The 23367-nt window shown below is 41.2% G+C and overlaps 1 protein-coding gene across 1 annotated transcript; it reads left to right on the top strand.

Moving 5' to 3' along the window:
* The first annotated feature begins 1342 nt into the window (after positions 1-1342).
* Positions 1343-21075, top strand: LOC133931624 (poly(ADP-ribose) glycohydrolase). The gene is made up of 17 exons (XM_062378540.1): positions 1343-1755; positions 1856-1935; positions 2398-3152; positions 3429-3551; positions 3877-3963; positions 4157-4231; positions 7008-7100; positions 7879-8033; positions 10259-10338; positions 10422-10482; positions 10626-10701; positions 11968-12115; positions 16124-16202; positions 16709-16817; positions 18626-18731; positions 19740-19868; positions 20132-21075. The coding sequence occupies exons 1-17, from the start codon at positions 1649-1651 to the stop codon at positions 20257-20259; spliced, it is 2391 nt and encodes a 796-aa protein (XP_062234524.1). The 5' UTR covers positions 1343-1648; the 3' UTR covers positions 20260-21075.
* Positions 21076-23367: the final 2292 nt, after the last annotated feature.

The raw sequence follows: 23367 nt of genomic DNA on the forward strand, positions 1-23367 counted from the left end.
TGAGAAGAATCATAAAAGTCTCATCAACTAACTAACGAGCCGGAGCCAAGTGCATTTTTCAAAATGTCTAACCACTGCTTTAAGATCCAGGAGATTTCAACAATTTTTTTGTTTGTCATCAAAGCCCAGATGAGTCGAGGCCAAAGAGGAGACAGACGTAACAACTGACAGTTTCCCTGACAGAGTCCCAGAGGAAGAGAAAGATGGATGATCTTCATCCAACGTCAGAAATGACTCCTCATCACAGAAGAGGATGAGACCATATTGACTTGTTGAGACAAAAAATAAATCATCAGAACTTTTTTGTCATGGTCATCTAAGGACCTGCTCTACAAGCAAATACCTGCTCAATTAAGCCTTCAACTGCCTCAAGGTTAGAAGAAACTCTACTCCACTGAGCCGCTGCTGTAGACTGTATATAAAGATGGACGACACGTCCTAACTTCCTCCCACTATCCAGAAAGTAAGCTTAAATGTCCTGGATACAAATGCTGCCATTTTGGAGCCAGATTCTGCAACTGGGGGATGGAGCTGCAATCCCGACCTATCAGGAGTCAGTATCAACTGTCATTCATGACGTTTCACCTTGTTTTTACAGCATCAAATAACAAATTAAAACCATCTCATAGGGGACTTTAACACTTAATCACACATAAGTGTGAAAACTACTTAAAATGACAGAAACTATCTTTCTCTCTGTTCATGCTCCCTTAAAATCATCTTCCCTGACTCTTTCCTGCACCGTCTCATATCTCCCAGGCTTTACACATTATTAATAATAAAACCAAAGCAATCAATAGACATTTTATCTGAGAAGGAATAAATATAGTAATGTCAGACAAAATGAGGTTGCATGAGGCTAACTTGCCAATCTAAAGTATGTATTCCTACATTGGCACAGTAAATAACAACAGATGCAGTTTCTCTTGCTCGGCCCTTGTCCATCCTGTTGCCTCCGATGTCGTCAGAATTGGTCAGAGTATTAAATGATATACTTCATAAAAATAGGAAAACCCCCAACTGGAGTCTCCGAACACTGCAAACAACCAAAAAACTGTCACTCGTGTATTGATATGGTAACAAATATAACTAACAAAAAAGGGAAATTAATATCAGGATGAAAATACCTAAAAGCTAAATATAACATTAGAAAAGACATAAATGAAAATAGTTAATCTTCTAATTAACTACTTAAGAGAAACAGGACTAAAAAGAATCATACAAATTAAGTTTAATTTAGTTTTGTTCGTCGCTAATCTACTACTCAACACTCCAGAAGGTGGCGGTAATGCGCCTAAAAGCTGGTTTGCCAACCGCCGATAAACACCAGAAGAAGAAGACCAAAGACAACAAACAGTGTCACAGTGTACTCTGAAGCTAATGCTAGCAGGAGGCTGTCACTATACAGTGTTTACTACAGCGCCAGTACGAGCTAGGTTGTTTTCAGTTGTTTCGATAACGAGGTGTTGTCAAAAAGCTAGTTAGCATGTAAGCTAGTAAGCTGTGGAACCTTTCAGTGGTTATTATCACTTATCTTAAAAATGCATTCCTGCGATTTCCGGCGGCTATTTGGTCCATTACCGTTCAGCAACATGGACAAACCCTGCACCGGTATTTGCTTTCTTTAAATAAGTCAGTACCGTCATGCATGGCCGCTTTTTACGCCTCGAGACTTTCCCAGTTATTAAATAAAGGATTTCCCAAAAGACGAGTCTGGACAAACGCCTCACTGGTGGTGTCCGCTCAAGTTCTATTGTGAGTAAGAGATCATGGAGAGCATTTGCATTTTGCTAAAAACGCAGCGTGAAACCAGAATATCATGGACGTCCTATGTGTGTCTTTGTTTTTCCTCCAGAATGACTAACTTTGAACCTTTGGCAAAGAGGCTCAAGGTCGGAACCAATGCACCAGCGTCTCCATCCTCCGTTCTCCGAGGTGAGTAACACGTTTCTATGCTACTCGCTGTGAAGGAAATATTGCAGGATGAGCGATTTGACTTATTTTCTGGAGACGCACGATGACTCATTCTCTCACTGAGTGTACAAGTTCACGAGCCGTACAGGAAGTTAACAATTTAGCAGAGGCATTGCAAGCGGAGTATTATAAAAGCTATGATAAAATCCCTAGACCTTGGCTCATCGCGCCAAAAACCTCCAGAAATGTCAGGGTGTCCTCTTGCAGAGATATTTTGTACCTTCATCCAATATTTATCTATCTGGCTTCCTTAGTCAACCTTGAGTCCTATGCATACTACAATACAGAAAATTGAACTTGCAACACATAATTATGTGGTGGATTTATATCATCGTGTCAACCTGGTTCAGCTTAAATTGATCTTTAGATTCAATATGTCCCCTTTGTAACACATGTCGCTTGTTTTCCTTCCCTTATATTCAGATCAATCTTTGTGTAGGAAGATGCAAGATAACAAGTCCATAGTTGATGAAAAAGGAGGTATAAAGAACACGGAGATGAAGATGGATCTAGAGCCAAAGACGGGAGCCGGTAGTTTGCGAAGTGTGAAGAGAAACACTTCTCATCAGAGAATGGGCCACAGACAGCAACAGAAGTTCATCAATACTCTTGAACAATGGCTCGTTAAGCCCAGGAAAGATTCAGATACACCTGAAGTGTGTCTATCCCAAGATGATATGGAAATTACAGATGATGGCGGCATTGAAAGTACCTCAGCTCTGTCTCTGGATTGCCAAAATACTGTATTACCCACCGAATTTAACATGGATGAAGAAACTCAACTCTTCACAGCACAAGACCTGGAGGAACACAGTCAGGTGTCACCTTCTTCCCAGGACTCAGCAGGGAGTGGGCTTATCCACACGCTGTCCTGCAATGATGGAGGATCAGAAACAGAGGAATTGGAAGCCTGCTCATCAAGCTCAGAAACCTCTGTCAGACACAAAATCACAGATTTCTTCTCAGGGAACTCATCACGACGTCTACTTGGGAGAAAGGGCCAATCAGATAAGACTCCAGGGAAACAAGATGGAGACAAGGAATCGACATCTGCTGATGGAAAGCCTGATGTTAAATGGCTGGGGACGCCAATCAGTGAGCTAAAGAGGATGCCTGAATGTGGCAGACGGCTTCCCCCATTGAGGAATGATCCTGACAAGCACACTGTGATGATAAGGGTTTGAGCTCCTCTTGGTTTTTATATTATTAACAGTACTTGAGGTGGTTACATAAGAGAAATGCATAGTGTTACATTGGTCACCACAATGTTTTTCCAGTTTCTGAAGGTGTAGGAGTTTTTAGACTTCAGAAAATATTGTATATTAATAAACCCTAACATCAGCAGCATTATCTTCAATATTATGATGCGGATTTCTCTTATTTTATTGTCAATATGAATCATATAAATATAACATTTCTTTATAGTTTTTGTTCAAATCCTCTTACTTTGACAGACAGACCTTCTTCAATATGGGAAAGTTCCTGTTCCATATCCTGGTGTGTTTGAGCATACCTGGGACTTCATCCATGCCAAGATGCCCTGTTCCAGCAGTAACCTGTTTCCTATACAAGATGAGGTAATGGTTCAAGACTTTTTGTTAGTTTTTGCTGACACATATTATACATTATTTAGGGAACTGTCAAAATATCACTTAGTAATACTGTTAAGAGATTCCTAAAGTGATGATGCTTATCCATACTATCTCACATCTACATGTGCATGAATGAAACACAGTGGGCAACAACTGACCGCTCAGAGATGTTGGCGCACAGCACTTAATGAATGCATGAAGTCACTGCAATTATGAGACACAACAGCAAAACATAGTTGTTATTCTTTGCATCTTCTAAGCTGAATTGAATTCAACCAGCAGATACCTTACAAACGTTTTGCTACCACAGGAAACGCAAGAACTTCAGAATAAGAGTCGGTGGGAGCTGATCAAGGAATCTTTAAACAAGAAATTCACAAGTCCACTTGATATCAAGGCAAGTTGATCACCTCTATATATTTTCCCTTCATGTATAATGCACTATTGTTGTTACCAATTTATGCCACAAGATGGCACCATGAGCCCAGAAAATGTGAGGCACACTAAGGTCTCTTGAGTTTTGTTTAAACACCTTAAGCTATCCTAACTTAAATGTTAATTTAGACGAATGTTGCTTTCATTTGTTACAGAATGCAATATTGAAATACAGTCCTTCTATCGCCAAGAAATGGGACTTCACAGCTTTAAATCAGTACTGCACTAAGGTAAGGTGTACACCTCTATATTTTGATTACTGATCTTTGCAGGACCTCGGAAGTGAGCGAACTCTCTCTAGGTTCCAAAAATGGCATTTTCTAGTTAACACAGATGGGAACACGTATTGCACTGATTAAGGGCAAACTAATAAAAACATCAGCCGTCCAATTATCACTCTTAACTGCCCGGCATCGGTGTCTGAAGCTCAGATTCAATGGTAGTATTTTCAAGGTTAGTTTTTTGTGTTTTTTCATCCTCTGCCAAGTCATTTTCTCCACAAGGGGAAAATAGGCCTGAATTGCACCATGATGGCCGGAGCAGTGTTAGCTCATTGGTCATTGCTTAGAGTTGTCAGTGTCTTCTCCAGTCTCGTTTGGAGGTCATCCATCATCGGTTGTCTTGATGCACTCCGCCTCATCCTGTGTAGAGAATCAGGGAGGGCTGTTCTATTGTCTGGCTCATGAAGGGGATGGGAATATTCTATTTGGAGAGAGGGGCCATGTTGTGACATGATTGTTTGATATAAGAAACCCTGAGCCTGTAAGACTAAACAAATAATAGGCTTTAGTCTCCTGATAGTGAGGCAACGCTCATCCAAGCATGTGCTGAAGGGCATCATCTAGATTTCCTCATATCTTGTGTTTAAGGAAAAAAAAGTATATGTAACGCAAGTATGTCAAATGTGTTTCTGTCAATTTTCCACCGGAGCATTAATGGGTTTTGTGCGGGAGAATGTTGCCGCCCTTCAGAGGCAAAGTGAGAGTCTCGAGAAATAATTTAATCTTTTTGCAAAAGGTCACATTTAGTAACTTGTCAGAAATGAAAATGTTTTGCATTATTTCCCAGATAATGCTTTACTTTGCGCTGTTGAATCAATTGTGTGCCATGTGTATGCCATAAATCATATTAGAATGGAAGTTACATGAGATACCATCTGAAGATGTTAAGAGGCTTTAGCCATAGGCCAAGGTCTGATGTTAAAGTTGGGTTTGGATTGTGTCCGGTCAACTTGATATGGTAAAATTAGATTTTTTGCAGACGGAAAAAATCTCCACTACGTTATAGAAATAGTTAAATGTAAGGTGTCACAGCAATGTAGCTTGAACATTTTTTTGCACACGGTTTTGTATATTTGTGTTTTATGTTAGATACTTGCAGGTAACTTTCAGGAGTCAGCAATCTGTTATTGTAGCTCACACAAAATACATTTGCTTCATTTATACAATATATTATTGAAACACACGCTTCCTCTTATTCAAGATAGTTTATTGCCTTTGTCTGTAACAGAATTTATTCACAGCTCCACTGAGTAATGAACCTTTGTTTTAGTGGACTTAAATGCAGAAGAGACAGAACCACTCAAGCTACATGATAAGCATTGGTAATGCAGTGATAGGAATGTGCTTGTGTAGCCCACTGAATATGGTATTGCTGATTAGTTAATACCCTTCATTTTAATAACAGGATCTTGCATGTTTATAAAATGGGACACAATGCAACGTTTTTCTCATTTTTCACTTTGTTACCTCCTCCCCAGAGATGCCTGATTAGAGTCACTGTAGCAGGAAGATTTTGAGTGTCAGAGAAAACTAGACATGAATGGCATAGAGTGACGGACCGGGCCCCTTCATCGAATATTCATCTGAGCACTCGCACCTTATGAATATCTGAAAAGTCGTTGACGGACAGCCTCACTTTCTGTTCGTGTCTCTTTCTTCTGCCGAACCAGTTCTGTATTTATGGTTACGAGCTCCCAACAATTTTTATTTTGTACACGTTCACGGATGCAGTGAATCAGATTGGTTTATTGCGTCGGACCTGTGGGGAGAAGGAACTGGAGCTTGAGGCGGTTGTGTTAAATCTATAGGGCCGCTTTGGTCTCTCACTGTCCACACACCCACATCTTGCCTGATTACTTTGTCAGTTTGGTGTGATGTACAGACCTGTATCATGTCATACAGAGAGTCAGATCAGTTGATTTGATGCACTGTCTTCAGCTGATTTAAAGAGGCCGGCTTCTACTACTTCAGCTATATCCACCGTCTCGCCCTGTCAGCCGCCTTCATTTATTACGCCCATAGGAGCAGTTTATGATGTCAACCAGGTCATTACTTATGACAGTGTTTAGTCAGGCTTCCTTTGCCTTTAATATAAATGTCCTGGGCTAAATCACCAGCCAAGGCTCCTTATCCTGGGAACACACTGTCCTTTCTATACCAATCCGCAGTCGTTTGCATCTGTTCACGAAGACTGTTTAATCAGCCGGTGTTGTCCTGCAACCTTGATGAAATTGCTTTGTGATTGATCATTCTGACATTTAGCCAACATGGGTGTAAATATAGGTACTGTAGTATATTGTCTAAGATGTGTCTTTGTACCTAGGAAGTTTGTGGAGTCATGGATGGTTGATATTCTAATATTTGGTCCTGGGTATATTATTATAGATGAACTGTCCAACTAAAGGCTGAAGTTTTTTTTGTGGAAATACGAGGCCATAACTTTCATGTTTTCTTTTAAATGCTCCATTATTATGAAGTATAGTTTATCTGTTTTTTATTTGATCATTTTGATTTTAGCCATTTCTTTTACAGGGAATTGACCTCGAATATTCTACATTGCATTTCATTAATGCTTCTTTTTCTGTACAATGTTTGATAAGATCTCAACATTTTCGATAGCTGTAAATTGTATCCGTCCGTCTCCAACTTCTCAGGCCAAACAGCTAAATATGTCACAGCTGAGTTTTGTGGCAAACCAACAAACAGATCTCTTGCTCTCTCCAAGGTCCTGAAGCCCGACGCTGCTGAACATCTGTTTGACTCCCTGCTGCCAGACATGGTGCAATTAGCACTGAGAGCATCTGAGCTCTGCACCAAGGTAACAGCCATCACTAACCAATGGACACCAACTCACTGGTCTGTGACAGAGTAGATCACCCCAGCAGGTTAAACCCCAAAGGTCGCGCCATGACAGATAAGCTCCTGAAATGGTAGTTAAACGGGTGAGGTCAAGGAACGTAGCTATTGATGATATTGATAGCTATTTACATTTATCAGATGTTTAACGTGCTTTGGTCCATCTGTTTGTTTGGCACAAAGACTGAGCTGAAAAAGTCTCATTAGAAAGGTTTCTGTGTGTTCACTTAGCCAAACAGCTAATCATCTAATTTTAGCATCTTGTGTGTTACTCATTTTAATTTGATAAATTAACACCCGAAGTGGCCCAAACACAAGTTAAAATATTTCCTAAGTTAAAGGTGAAACATAAAGTACGGATGCACGTGACAAATTGTGTTGCACACCATCAGATTGTTTGTAAGGTTAAGAGATAAATCAATAAATTAATGTTAAAGAAAATTGAAAGGATTCTTACACCTGTTCCCTCCATTTTTTGACATTTGACAGCACACTCATTCTATTACCTTTACAGAATTCTTTATTAAGATGCATTGTTCCTTTTTAAATACATAACCTTTTTTAGGGATGGCACAAGTGTGCAGCAACAGACCTTGATTGTGATTATGATGACTGATTCAAGAAGCGCAGAGTGGTACAGAATAAGCGCGTTTACGCAATGTACTTCAACGTCTCATTGGACTAATTGACAAATCAGATGATTTTGACCTTCCTCAGTTGTACCTCTGTTCCTCCTCCAGCCGATACCGCTCCTCAAGAGAGGCATGAACCACTCCATCACGATGTCTCAGGAGCAGGTGGCATGTCTGCTCGCCAACGCCTTCTTCTGCACGTTCCCGCGACGCAACTCTAGAAAGACAGAGTACTGCCACTACCCAGACATCAACTTTGTCAGGTAAAGTTGGGGTGTGATGCTGACTCATGAGGCTTAAATTTACATAATCTAAAAAGATACTTCTGTGACCTCAAGCTTCGTTTCCATGAGGGGGCACTACTGTATGTTTTTTTTTTTTTTTTTTTTATTGTGGCCGGAGGTTAGTGCACGCAATATTTACATTGCACTTTGTTACAATTACATATGAACAAACACTATCTGAAAGATTAAAAAAAGATAAACCACATCACCCACTACACATTGGAGCATTTCTTAAAAGCCACTGACCTTTTTCATGGTCAGTGGCTTTTAAGAAATTCATGTAATCATTATATTTTGCACAGTGACGACCTTTCCTTTAACCTGCTCCACCTGCCAGTACCAATTATTGCAATTGCAGTTGCACATTATTGTTTACAGAACAGATTATTAACCAAAGCTGTGCATTCTGTCTCAAAGAAGGATGCATTGTTTTGCACAGCTTAACGAAAAATGAGTAGGTACATTTCATTATATCCATTTTTAAGGTCAAAGCTGAGATTTCCAGTCCTTAAACTGTAAGGTCACCGTCCCTGCCCCCTCACATACAGATGCATTTGGATATATCTTACATTCATTCGTTTATTCTGCTGATATGAGACAGTATTTTTTTTCCGTTCTTGCTCTACACATGCAGTTCACAGGCAAAACTCTTCCTTTTAAAATGGTCAAGTACGACAAACAGAGCGGCTGAAGGGCGTTCTTTTTTTCTTCCCGGCAAACTTCCACTGTGGAGATTGTCTATGTGCTGTAATGCCAAATCAGTCTGCAGATCACCTCTCCGCCATGTCCTCCATCTCTGTTGGCATCATGGTGTAATTACCTAAATGGAGGAAGGAATTAGATTAACATTGACTCAGATGGCTGCATACGACAACGGAGAAGGCCATTGGCTGTTTTTGCAGAGGACTGTGACAGAGTTCAATCGCATCAGTATTTCATTCACATAAAGGTTTTGCTGTGAAAGCCAGTGTCGTCTTTTTCAGCCTGACGGTAACTCTTGTCCCGAATCACCGATTTCCCGTGCAGCAGATATGAAACGCTTTGAAACTTTCTAGAAATTTATTTCCTTTTAATTACATTCACACTTTTCGTCTCTATTCTTCATTATTTCCTAAAGACGCTCTCGGTAAAGGACAAAAACAAACTTTTATCTGCAGATGTTCTTTTATCTCAATGCAGATTTCTAATTTCCATTGAGATAAAACAGAGAAATCGTCATTTTTTTTTTTTTGCCTCTTTGTTCTTTGGCGCTGTCATTCAAAGTCTTCTGAGTTACATCATTACTTTCTGCCCATCTGTGGGGGTATATTGATGTTATATAATATTGTGAATTAATATTGTATTCCCCAAAGACCGAGATGGGACTTGTTCCTAAAAGCCTACCCTCACATAGTGGCCAGCTTATGTCAAAGGCAGTTTTCCCCGAGGACTACACAACGTATAATTGTTTGGAGGGGCCACATTGACAAAAAGAAAAGTGAATGCAGGAGTTGACTTCGATGAATGGGTTTCTCTGCCCCTGCAGGGTCCTCGGTGCATCAAGCTTTTGATCATTGTTTCACTCACACGAAATTACTTAGTCTTTATTCTGGCGGTCAGGCTCTTTCTAGAATTTGCTCGAGGGGGAGATGTTGGTCTAAATTCTAAAAGTGCATTCAAACCCTACTACCAGCAGCTTTTATGTGTGCGTTTGTGTTTAACTTTTCAGGGGGACTGACCTTTTGCCTCCTGAGGACTCTGTTGCTTAAAAGGGACACAGGGCTTCTTAATGTATCCCCAAGGAGGGAGCCCTGTTACCCTCTCTGCTCCTTTTTTATGTGAGTGCTGTGATGTGGCACATGAGTGTGACTCGGTGATGGCAAGCCTGGGGCAACTCCATTGTCGTAACAGTGAAGGAGCGCCTACATAATCGGCTAGTGAGTGAAAGAGAAGCTGAGTGAGGGATGAACTAATTTATATCCAGTTGTTTGAGTTGGATTTCAAGCATGACTGAACTCACATGGCCAAGATGGAGGTCCTGTGCCTCTATGGTACTGGTTGTTCAGAGAGTCATGTTTCCAGGTCTTGGCTGTTGCTTTTTGATTGTACAAGTTGCCGGGTTTCACCTTCGTGCCGTAAAACTATGCTTTCATTATCATGAACCAAGGATAATATCAAAATCCAACAAGGATTTAATGAAACCCATCATTTCTCTGTATCTGCAGACTGTTTGAAGGATCCTCTTCAAAGAAGATTGAGAAGCTGAAAACCCTGATGTGCTATTTCAAAAGTGTGACTGAGCAAAGTAGGTGTTTGGATTTTATTTTTCATGAGTAATTTCAATTATCGCAATAAAGATCTCAAATTTGTATGTTCTGTTCTTTTAAGAGCCTCTTGGACTTGTAACATTCACACGACAAAGTTTGGATAAGCCCCCACCATGGGAAAGGTGTAGTATATTGATACTGTTATTGAACCTCAAACATTATTTTATAATAGGAAGTGTTGTTTGTTAATTGTATCTCCCGGCTGACTGAATCCAGTAGACTAGTTAAAAGCAATTAAAGATCCATCATCTCATCTTTGTTTCAGCTCACAAACTCGCCTCACAAGGCTCCACATTACGTGTGAGGGAACCATCGAGGATGATGGTTCTGGAATGCTTCAGGTAAGACACATAGGGAATATCTTGATCGTGATCAATTTGCTGTAATTTGCAGAGTCCTATTGTTTTGCTTGTCGGAGCCCTTAGTTGGAGAAATACTCCTCCCTGCCTGTATTTGGTTCCCATTCTCTCCTGCCTCTGTTGTAGTCAGTCACGGAGCCACTTCATTCTGGAGCCTTTCACCCAGATTGCTTACTACTGCTGAAAAGGCCTTTGAGGGAGTGTGCGCTGGGACTGGGGTCGAGGCCTCTGAGCCTCCTCTGCTCAATGTGTCGGCCGCGCTTCCTGTGCACTGTCAGGACGGCCCGCTTTGCCTTTCACCTTTTGTCTGCCTCCAGTTGCCACAAGCTGACAGTTGATGTGCACACATGACCAGCTCCGGGGCACACTGTGGCCTGGATTGATGGATGCTCTGCTGGGGTGGGGGGGGGGGGATGAGGGGTAGCTGACAGCCTGTCAAAGCAGACTTTGGAGGCTTGCCTGCTGTCCCAGAGTTGAGAGACCAGTTTTGGGAGATCTGCTCTCACGATGCCGCTCACCCATTTGCACTGTCTTCCTCAGGTTGCGATGGGGTTGGCCTGTGCTCTTCCACACGCCAGTGAGCAACAACTGTCAGTCCTGAATTTAGATTATATGCATGTTCCACGCGGCTGCTTTCTGACTAAAACAATGAGTCGTCACGTACGTCCCTGAGCTGAAACGATGAGATGCGTAGTTTCCTTTGAATCATAAACAGACCAAAATAAACGGGTAAATCCGTGTCACCAATAGATCTGTGCACGGACCTGAAAGAACGCAGGCAGCACAAGATTTCACAGGCATCAGTCAGCAGTCACTTCAGAAGCGTGTTATGACTGGAGAGAGATGTTTACTTTGGATTGTGGGCTTGCACTCTTGTTTTGATATTTGCTACTGGCAGCAACACACTGAAGTGCTGCCCCTGAGTGGAACTCATTTTTGGCATGGGGGGGCAGATGTCTGAGTAATGTGAGCACCTCAGGCCACCTTCCCAATCAGCCTGTCTGGGACTCTGGCACAAAAAAAAGAAAAAGGGCCGAGACCCTTTCACAAGGTGTTTTCATCCTGATGTCCAAAAGGGAAGCAATATATTTCATTGTCAAAGAAAAACCTCAAGTAAATTTCACCTGGATTATGTTGTTTGCTGTTGAATTTCATCAGAATAAATGCGAGTGATAAAGTATCAGTGGATGTTTCAAATGCATGGCTGGTCCATCGGGTTTACTGTTTTTCATCTGTTTTAATTTGCAGGTGGATTTTGCCAATCAGTTTGTTGGAGGAGGCGTCATCGGTTCTGGTCTGGTTCAAGAGGAAATCCGTTTTCTGATCAATCCCGAGCTCATTGTTTCTCGCCTCTTCACTGAAGCCCTGGACCACAATGAATGTTTGATCATCACAGGTCAGTGATCACAAAATACCCCCCCCCGTTTGATAAACTTTCATTTTCACACCGAAGGAATTCAACACTTCAATTATTCATGATTTTTAGTCTGTTGATCCTGATACGATCAATACTGCCTCAGGTTCACTTTTCTGATGCTTGACCTATAATTTGACAGAAGAATCACAGGGAGTGTTTGAGTGTTTCTTGTCACTCACAGTATGTGGTGCACATCACAGACGCTCAGTTTACCCCATCCTGGCTCAGAAAGACACGAGACTCAAGGATATTCTTTTTCTGTTTTCTCTGTCCGTCCTTGTTGCTTGTTTCCTTTTGATTGGCTGCTTCAGTCGGGAGGTTGAGAGTGGGCTTCCCTGATTGCTCTGTTGGGTCTTTCTGTTGAGTAATTCCAACTGACTGTCCATTAAGTTTTGAGTGCTTCAACAAGATTAGGAGAGCACCCAGGAACAAGAGCCCTGGGGAGTCCCAGCATGAGGTTGATGTTGGCTGTCTGGATTTGTGTTCCCCAATTCAACACTGTTTGTCTGGATTTATTGTGACTGTTTGATTGGGTTATATAAAGAAGCAAGAGGACCAAAAAAGTCCATTTGTCAAATCCAATTTTCATATAATAATAATACTAATTTAAACCAGTAATTTTGGGATTCTATAGCTCCTTTATGAAAAATCACGACTACTGTTTAAATAAACATAGTAAACCCCTCATAAGTATCCAGTGTATGAATATGTGTTATTATAGGGGACAATGAATTTAATAAATGTGTGATAGATTTTGTTTGCAGCTTGTATCTGCTGACTTCACATGTCCCAAAAAACGATTAATACAATTTTAAACGTTGTGTTGTTAATCCTGGAAATATAGTAAGACAAGTGATATAGCTACACAATATTGAAATATGCAGCCGATTCATACCACCCCTCCACGTCGTCCGTACCATCAAAGCACACTGGCTTACAACTGGTAAGCTGACTTGTCCGTGACTTGCTCCTTAACGTCTGATGATGTCATCCTGTCATGTGCAGTGAGAGCATGGGCAACATGTAAGCAGGCAGGCTGATTGGTTAGTGGCTGACGAGTACGCCAGCCAATCATTTGATTCGGCCAAAATGTAAATATTGGTTTCCGAAACAATTTGCCAACTCTCCTTGACTCTAAACGGTTTTCTTTGGCTATGTCTTTCTCTGCTGATTTCACTGCAGCCATTTGTATCCCCACGTCCCTGAAACATTCGTATGCTATGTTCTGATTCACAACTGGAACCAGCCTCAAACACCCTTCACCCATAAAGACATAAGATACCTTTTGGTTGCATAAAGAGTGGGTTGGATCAGAACAAGAAATGAGGCAACAGAGCCTCCGCCCTCCCGATCACCAATCATACTGCTGTAGCACTTCCCGCTTTGCCGGAGTCACCTTCAGACTCCTTGGCGACCATCCCTCCCTCGCCTCCACTTGCGCCACTTAACGTTATTACTGGGGCCCGGAATTAATTATAGCTGGAAGACCTGCCCAGGACCTGCTCCACTAATGGACTCTTCCATTCCATCATCTTTATTAAACCCTGCCTGTATCTCCTGTGTCCCGTTGTAAAAGTCCAAGTCTTTGCTGCAGTATGCCAAAATATATCACAGGGGAATATGATTTACCACATGGCCATACAGTAAGGGAAGCTAATGGATCTTACCCCTGCACTGAAATTTGCAAAAGTGCACAGGCCTAATTGAATCTCCCTTGATTGCTTGTTATCTGGCCGCTGTCGGGGGTGGTTAAAAGTATAAATAGAATCAAGGATAGGTTGTGTGATTCATTGGTGGCAGTTACGACCAGAGAGGCTTGAGACAAGGAGATAGTTACGTAAGGACATTCTTTCTTGACACTGCACAAAATCTTGCTCTGTATTATCTAACAAATTAGTCTTTGTCTGTATCTCAAGCTAAAGTGAGTTGAGTCCTAGAATATGAGAGATTGGGCTTTGAAAGACCTTGAAGAGTCCTTGAATTTGATGTTTTAACAAAAATGAAGGAACCCTGTTGTTAATTTCTTTCCATACAGAGCTGGAGTTGCTCAGTTTTACCAAGTGATAAGAGGCAACTCTGATCTTTTTAAAGTTGCTGGTCCACTACAAATTTGAGGTGCATTTGTTCTGATGAATTTACACATGAATGAAACAACCTTTTAGGAACATTGTGAATTATACCCATGGATTTTTGAGCAACCCCTTTTTGTTTCTTATAAATAACTCATGATAACTAGACACATCTTGCACTGGCCAAGATTTATCTGCTTCCATCCACAAATGATATGCAAATAGAAAATGGGTTGCATAAAAAAATCAAAAGCATAATTAATGTTGTTCCTGAAGGTTGTTCCTTTCAAGTGCAAATAAGTTTGATATTTTTGGAGAACCAGTAAAGGTCAGGTGTAAGCACGGTAAATGCTCTGGTTTTAGGGGGGCAGGGTTATCTCACTGTTTACCTGACTCGCTTTCCATTCTCATTTCTAACTTCTAACATCACTATAATGTTTTTACATAAAGTAACAGAATATTTTTTAGTCCATATATTATGCTAATAGCATAAGAGGGTTCATAGTCATGTATGTATTAATGTAAATACCAATGTTGGTGAAGGTTGAAATTGAGGTTGGTTCAATGGTTCATGTTTGACAGTTGAGCCAAGCAACGTGATTCCCCCCCCCCCCGGCCCAGTCTCCAAATGACGTCATGGGCCCAAGATGGCACCATTTGTATTCAGTATCATTTTGCTTAATTTCTGGGTAGAGGAATGAGGCAGAATCCATCTTTAGGTACAGTCTTTGCATTGTACGCATCCTCATATCAATAGAGTTGTTGCCTATATTTGCCATATTTAGTGTTTTGCTCTTGTTTAAGTATTTTCTTTCTTATCTCTCATTGTCTTTTCATGTCAAGCACATCAAAATCCAGAATCAATGATCCTGAGCTGTAAAATAAAGCAATACTGGATTTGTCCCTGCATGTTAGTTTAATGACCACTGTGATGCAGTGTGATTAAGAGCCCACTGCGTTCTGTTTAAGTGGTGAACTAGATGAGGTGCTACTGTGTCGTATTCAGGCGCCAATTTAGCTTTTCACTTTAAAAAGAAATGAAGGGAGGCTGATTATCAGTGAAATCCTGTCAAGTGGAGAGCGCTGTGTAGATCCCCCCCCCCCCCCCCCCCCCCCCGTATCTCCGGATACCTGCTGACCAACACCACACTATTTGTCCCGTGGTTTATTCACTTTGCAGCGTGAAGCAGCTCAGGGAGTGCTCTTGACAGCCAGGTATTAATGAGCGCTAATGACAGGGAAGTTAATTTGTGGCCTCGTTTGTTTGACTATGTTGTTGCCTCCCCCACCTCCTGCTCCCCTTTTTAATGACGTTGAGTGCCCCCCCCTTCGGGCTGGTAGTCAGTCGCGGCCTCTCATGACGTTTTTAAGGGGGGCAATTACTTGACCTTCCGCTTGCCAGAAGACAGCTGCTCCTGTTTCGTCCAATCACAGACAGTAGAAATGCCACGAACAGTTTTTTTACAGTGATTTTTTCAAATCAATGTCTATTGTTGAATTTTCACAAGGGGGAGCCATTTGGGATAATTCCCTTTCTGTTTTGTGTAAGTTAACATTTAAGACAATGTTATGCCACACAGGGTCTGGCTAGCACAACATTTCTACCACTAATAATATATCAATGAGAATCATATTAGAATTTATTCATCTCTGTCAAATCTAAACATATTGATTTGCATTAATTACACAACAATTGAAATCCTTTTGTTATTTCCCTTCAACCATCATTTCATTTAGCATAATTAAAATTGCTAAAGTGGATTTGATGTGCCTGTTAGTGCAATGTTACCATTCCTGCCATTTCAATTTTGCTAAATAAGTCTTAGTGCTCTTCAATTCTGACCATGTTTATAATTAAGATTAATATGTTCATGTTTTGCAGAGGTGCATGATTAATGTCCCTGTTTGTTGTTAACAGGTACACAGCAGTACAGCAAATACACAGGCTACGCTCAGACCTACAAATGTGCCGGCAGCCATCAAGACCCAACCCAGAGGTATTTATGGAACTTGAAAGGCTTAAATTATAGCTCAGTTATATGTTTAACACCTTCCCTATAATTGTTTGTGCCACCCTTGACAGCCTGATTAATGAAAGACAATCTCTTCTGGTTGGTCCAACAGTTTTGTCCAAACAGCTCTGCAACTATTGGATGGTCATTCATGGTCCCCAGAGAATACCCCCTTCTGACTTTGACTGTTAGGATCAAATACCAGTTAAATAATGATATTCACTTAGTGTTCAACTCTGATTAAAACATGCTAACATCCTATCTAAGTACATTAAGATGATAAATACAGCAACCTGTTAAACCTCAGCATGTTAGCATCGTCATTATGAGTCATTATGTGATTTGTACCAATATTATGTCGATGCATTTGTCTGGTTTTATTTGTAGAGCTTCCTATTTTTTACATGGTTGTGTAGCTTTGAGAAATTGTCGCCCGATTTGACTTTAGCGCAGTTGTTGTTTTTTTTACATGAAACGTTGCTTTGTTTCAGAGATGACTGGCAGAGAAGATGCACAGAGATCGTCGCCATTGATGCGCTGCACTTCAGGAACTTTCGGGAACAGTTTAGACCGGAGAAAATCGACCGAGAACTCAACAAGGTAAGTTTTTCATTTTTTTCTTTGAATCTGATTTCCGTGCTGTATTTTTTTTTTTTTTTATGGTTTGTTTCTTTGTTGTGTTTCTGTGAATTTCTTCACTCTGCAAGTCAGAAAATATAAATACTGGGTCAGATCAGCGGCTCTTGCTCATTGGTTTTAGATCAGACTGTAGATAGAAGATCCCTGACCAACATATGCCAGCTCACTGGTTCTTGTATGGCAAAGTCTTCACTCAGCACATTTTATTAATTTGTAGACAAATTAAGTTTTTATAATTTATGGCAGTGGAAGTGTGTGTGTGTGGGGGGGGCAGGCAGGCAGGCAGGCAGGCAATCTACCACCACTCTATGATGTTACACATTAATGCCTCATAGTCTTGTTTCTTGAAACAGCATTAGGCTGCAGTATTGCCACGTTTATAATTTATTTGTGATTTCACTTCATGGTTAGTTTGCAGAGATTTAATGATTTCAGTGTGAATCCATTTAGCTGTTAATACGAAAAAGGGTCTCATCCCAAATGTCAGCTGACTGATGGTTAGATTCTCAAAGTAAACATGTGAGTTATAGACGTGTCATATGATTGTAATACACACTGATGGATTGTCATATATGTGGAGAATAAGCTTCATTTTAGTCATTAGTCCCCAGAATGAATATCAATGAATGTAATTGACCCCGGAACGATTAATCACAATTATTGGATTAACAGAACTGATTTTTTTAAACATAGGAATCCCTCCAGATGTGCTGTCTCCCAGTCAGAGCTGCTCATTTGTAATAGAAAATCAAGATGTTAATGTTGTCAAGTCTGCCGTCAGAAGGCACGGAGGAGTTTGACTACTCTGACAGGGGTGTGAGGAATGCACCAACATGAAGATCAATCCCTTTCTTCAAATGTTGTTTAGCCAACTGTCATGTCTGCCCTTTCAAAGGAGGAATTTATGACTGGTCAGGGGGAGGATGGGCCCGTACAATTCATTTTCACAATTGATCTCATCTCCATTGTGAAAACTAATGTCCTGAGCCCTTCGAGATCTTTTATTTAACACATCCATTATTTGACGTGTGTGATAACCCACTCGACATGTCATGTGAAAAGGATCCCGGTCATGCACATGGATTTGTCCATAATGTGACATTTTTTAATATGTAAAACCCACGCCAATTTCACACCAGTGATAGAAGAGGTGGGAAGTTGCCAAATGACAAAATGTAAAAAAAAAGGCATGTTTATATATCAGGCCTATCAACCTGTGTGTTCATTCAGCGAATGATATGTCAGGCACAGGCCTGCAGGCGAATGGAATTACTTTCTTACTTGCTTTTCTATATTCAATTTACATGTGATGTTATGTAGACGCTCTGTTCTGCAGGCCTGGCTCTTATGAAACGTACCAGTGATCTGGAACAGTGGGGTTGATCCTGAGACCTGAGGCTCATCAGGGCTGATTCTGGCTTTCTCTTTTTATTCTCACCCCATGAAAGCCCTATCCATGTCCAAAGTCACTCTCCATTTACTACAGTTTATTAAAATTTTAAGCCCTCAAAAATTCTCTCAAATGAACAACAAATATACTTTAACGTGTCCACTTTTTTCTGTGTGATACTAATCATTTAACATTCATAGATCTTAAATATACTGCCCACTTTTCCATTTGGAAAATAATTACGGATTTCAACCACAGCTAATTCTTTACAGTGCTTTTATGTCTGCGACAGAACACTTCTCCTATCTTATCAAATTATGTTTTTATTTACTTTTCATAATCTGCTTCCTTACCATCCCTTTTCTCTGTCATCATTTAGGCCTACTGTGGCTTTGCTCGCCCTGAGGAACAAAGCCATAACCTCGCCGCAGTGGCAACAGGGAACTGGGGCTGTGGCGTTTTTGGAGGTGACACACGTCTTAAAGGTAAAAGCTCTGACGCAACACTTCCGTCACCGGGTCTTTGAGGTTGTCTTTAGCAGTCTACACGGCCTCTCTTCCTGGTTATAACCGAATACATTTCAGATTGAAAGGCTCCGGAAGACTGGTGTGGCCATCCATTTGTCTCCCGGGAACACATCCTTTTACTTAAAGCCTGTTCGTTGCCTTCCTTTTATTGATCAAATGACAACGTAAATATGTTTCATTAATAGTGAAATTGATCGGCTGCTGGAGTCCATCAGTCCGTTACGGCACTTTGTCTCAGCCTTGTATCACTGTCACCGAGCAGGGAGCCTAAGGAGAGTTTACACTAACCGTTTGCAGTGGCAGCACAGCTTCTCCCTTTCCGCTTGACTTATACATACATCCTTATGTATTTGCTAATTAGGTGGAGCAAGCTACAGCCCTCCATAGGCACCATCACCTACTGTCTGCTTAATGACACGCCTCCTGGGAAGAGCTATCATGATGCAGATGCAGCTTTCCTCCTGGGTTTAGTTCCTGTGGCCTCACGTAGTCCACCTATTTTTTAATTGTCAGATACATTATGAAGAAAGTGGCTGCAGCAGAAACAGGGGATGCAAACTGCTGAAGTGCAGATGCGTTCAGCTTAGCCCCCTTTTCCGAATATGACGACTCAGTTTTTCTCATTAACTTGCCACTGTCCCAACCTTCATTAATAAGGAGACATTTTTCCAGTCTCTTCAAATATTCACAGCTCTCCGGGGCCAGACCTGGCTTCTCTTTGTAACTAATCCAGAGTTGTCAGTGGGGGTGAGACCTATTCCCTCGAGTATGTACCTTTTCCTGCACAGACTAGTGCCACTCACTCTTAATTGTAACATCCATCAGCTACTGAATGACTCTTTAAACTTGACTGTGGGAAATATAAACCATGTTTCCACGCAGTAAACACCAATCCTTCTACTCCATTGAAATAGCTCTTGTGTCACTCTCGCTGTCGAAGTGTAACGCAGGCTTCTTTTCCTGCAGCTCTGCTCCAGATGCTGGCAGCTGCTGAGGCGGGCCGAGATGTTGCCTATTTCACCTTTGGTGACAGCCAGCTCATGACAGATGTCCACAACATGCACTCTTTCCTCACAGAGCACAACATCAGTGTCGGTGAGGCAAACATCCATCCTGTCTGCTCCTTGTTTATATCCAGCTGTGTTTGTGCCTTTCTTATATGAACATTCATTAATTATCTATCCTTATTTATTTTTGAGTTGTAGCTCAGTTTTGAATTTATTTGTAAACGATATAAAGTCATAACCCAAGGATATGGTTATTTGTTGATGGTAAGAATACATTGTTGTTCGCATTTTCCTTGCGTTCATACCAGTTCACTTTGGAGACAACATACAGTGTCCTTGTCTCCGTCACAGGGGAGGTGTACGATCTCCTGGGGCAGTACAACAGCGCAGTGTGCAATAGCTGCCTCGGCCGGCGCCCTGACGTCAGCCTCTACTCCTTCATCTACCAACAGGTCAGCCCCTCCCTGGCCCCTGAATGATTTCGACCGGCGCTCTGCCAGACAACATGTCCCCACAGGCTGCCGTTAAGGTCAGGTGGCCGATGAGTCACCGCGAGCGCCTCATCTTCCGGAAATGATACAAGGCATTTCAATATTCTCACTCTTCTTAAAGCTTTATTAATGACTTTTATCATAATTTTTCGACAGTCATACTTTTTACACTACCAAATGTGGTCTCTACCTCGTGAAAATCTGTCGTGCTGAAAAACAACAACTGAAATGCAGGAGTTGATTTTCTATGACCCTGTTGTCGCTGGAGTCCAAGCTGTGTTCATTTTGCCGCCGCTGGTAATACGCCAATGTATTGAGCTTCAATACGACGCAATTGTGATTTTAATGGTGAAGCAAAGGTTGCCATCCATCTACAGACTTTGTCATCTTGCCTTTTTTTTTTTACACCCACACATATCCAGCCTAATTGAATTGGCTGTCAGAAATCGAGTTAAAGGGAAAGGAATAACAAGAGCGGGGATCGGGAAAGCTCGGAGCGGACTCTGGAAAGCTGATTTAAAAAGCAGCCTGGCTCTCAGAGAAGTAATCTCATACCTTCTACATTTAAAGCAACGTTCTAGTTTTGATCGTGGATCCATGAATATATTGTTTTTTTTGGTTTGTATGATTTAAAAGAACCCAGTTGCACTATAAATCATAATTTTGTTTGTTTCAATTGATTTCAGTGTAAAATCTCTAATAATTGTGAAATAGCTACACCTGAATGAATATGGGGGATTTCTCTGACACATGTTGTTTCAAACCACTTTAATAAAAATGAATCAGTTTTAAATTAAAAGAAAATGTATTATATTTTATAGCACCATTTGCATAGAGCCCCAAATGTCAGTAATACATCTTTGAACAATCAGAATGACGGCGTCTTGTCCCACGGATGTAACAGCCTAAATGGGTTTTTCCTTACAGCCTTGCCATTTATCTTCCTCCAGCTATCACTTCACCCTTTCACTCACAGTTTAATAAGGTCATACCTTTTATATAAACTGTACATGGCACCTCATTAAGTAAAGAGTAGATCATAGAACATCCAGTCAGGGGCGTGAGTCAGGCAGTGGGGCTCCTGTGTGCTTTCACTGTCGGACAACACACAGCTTCATTTGCATCAAGAAGAGGAAGAAGAAGAGGAAGCGGCTCGACAGACGTCTCAGAGGTTTGTATACAGGAGAGGGCATATGGGCAACATACATGTGGTGTTTGTTGGCATTAAAGAAATTCCTGGATTCGCCCCCTGATCTTGATCAACACCAAAATGTATTATTCCCCATTGCTCCACCAAGTTTCATGGTAATATGTTCTGTATTTTTTGCTAAATTCTGCTTCAACACAAATAATTGGACATGGGTGAAAAGGTAACCATCTTGCGGAGGTAAAAATGTGCTGCAATAACCCGTTGGATTCTTTTTTTAGTGTTTTTAAGTCGACTTATGTGATTATCCACACTTTGTATTTCAGTGTGGCCCGATTTCCCTGCTCTCTGTGATTATTTAGTTACGTGCCTAAAGAGCGGTTGTCTGTCTGTGCACAGATTACCGAGTCAGCAGGCGTTTATTGACTAAATATATTTAGTCGAATGTTAAATTAGTTTTGTCCCCACAGTGCCTGTTGTTGAATGGACTCCTGGGGGCCTGTAAGTGAATGAATGAGGTGTGGGCGTCTCCAGGCTTGGTGCCGTCTGCCTTCATGGAATCAGTACCTGTAAGTAGGGGGTCTCTCTTTGTAGCTTGCCGAGTTCAAAAGAAACCTTTGGTGGCGTGGCTCTCGAGGGGATCTACCAGGAACACACTGGGGTTCCCTTCAGGATTGATCCCTCTGCAGTGAACCTCGCGTGTGACTTTGACCTTTTGGCTTCCATCTGTCATGAAGTCATGAGCACAAACACTGTTTATTCTTTAAAACACTATCGCAGCTTGGTAATGGAAACATTTAAGTAACTAAAGAAGTGCGGGAAAAAAACACAATTCGTTTCTTTTTTTATTTCAAAACCAACCAATATGTTTAATCTTGGAGGATGTCCTGTAAGGGTTGTTTCCTCACAGAATATCACTTTACCTCTGCCAATTACTCTAGTATAATATATTGATGCAACTATCCATGATTGACGTTCTCGTTACTTTTCACAGACCAACTTGTTTGTAGTTGTGGTAGCAGGATGCTAATTGGATGGATTACCATGAAATCCTGTCCATTGAGTTCTCAGAGCGTTTCCTTTAGGGCCATCAGCAGGTTTTCACTTAATCAAGGAAGTATCTCAACCTCTACTGAACGGATTTGGCACATGATCCGACATTTATGCTTCCCAGAATCCTACTGACTTTGAGAAATCAACTGACTTCACCTCCAGTGTCACCACATGATTTACATGAATTGATTTCTTATTGTTAATGTCTAAACAACTCTCAGCTGGAATGTTCAGACATTCTTGCTCCTTTGACATGGATAATCTGACAAGTTTATCCAACACCTTCTAAACTAAGGACATTTCCATCACCTTCAGTTGTACTTTGTGCAGTACACCCTCCATAACCTCTTTTTGTTTCCCTTACAGTGTCTTATCCGTTTATTCGCACATTTATTTCACAGCTTGTGTTTAGGTTTAGATGACTTGCTAATGGCATTTGCAAATGGTTTGATTAAAAAGGCAGATGGTGATGGGGAAACGGGGAATCATATAGTGCCCCAGTGAAGATTGAAACTTTAGGGACTTTACCCGAATAACATGAAAAGCAATAATTGCACAATAACAACTTCAACTTCAATTTCACCCAGGAACAGTGTGTGGAATCCTGGCGCAGGAAGTGATGTAGTCAGCTGATTCTAGCCAGAGTGATCACCTAGTTCTGAGGCGAGTAGAATTTGTGGATCAGTGGATACAGCGTGCTAATACATGTGAACTGAGGGATCGTTCACAAAGCAGTACACTAATGCCAAGGTTTCTTTAGTCTGTTGAATTAACAATGAACCTCAGAGAAATCAAATGAATCGAGAAGTTCATTGTTCGATTCCTTTTGAAGCTGGAGCAACGTCGCCATATCCTTTCCCCCCACTTTCCCACCAAACAAGGTCAGCTCTTATAAA

This window comes from Platichthys flesus, chromosome 20 (assembly GCF_949316205.1).
Source record: "Platichthys flesus chromosome 20, fPlaFle2.1, whole genome shotgun sequence".
In the NCBI taxonomy this organism is placed as follows: Eukaryota; Metazoa; Chordata; class Actinopteri; order Pleuronectiformes; family Pleuronectidae; genus Platichthys; species Platichthys flesus.

Excerpts from the sequence above, each read along its gene's own strand:
- LOC133931624 (XM_062378540.1), top strand. The coding sequence starts at position 1,649 with ATGGCCGCTTTTTACGCCTCGAGACTTTCCCAGTTATTAAATAAAGGA. Across the intron at positions 3,153-3,428 it reads AGCACACTGTGATGATAAGG|ACAGACCTTCTTCAATATGG; the intron begins GTTTGAGCTCCT and ends TTACTTTGACAG. Across the intron at positions 3,964-4,156 it reads CAAGTCCACTTGATATCAAG|AATGCAATATTGAAATACAG; the intron begins GCAAGTTGATCA and ends CATTTGTTACAG.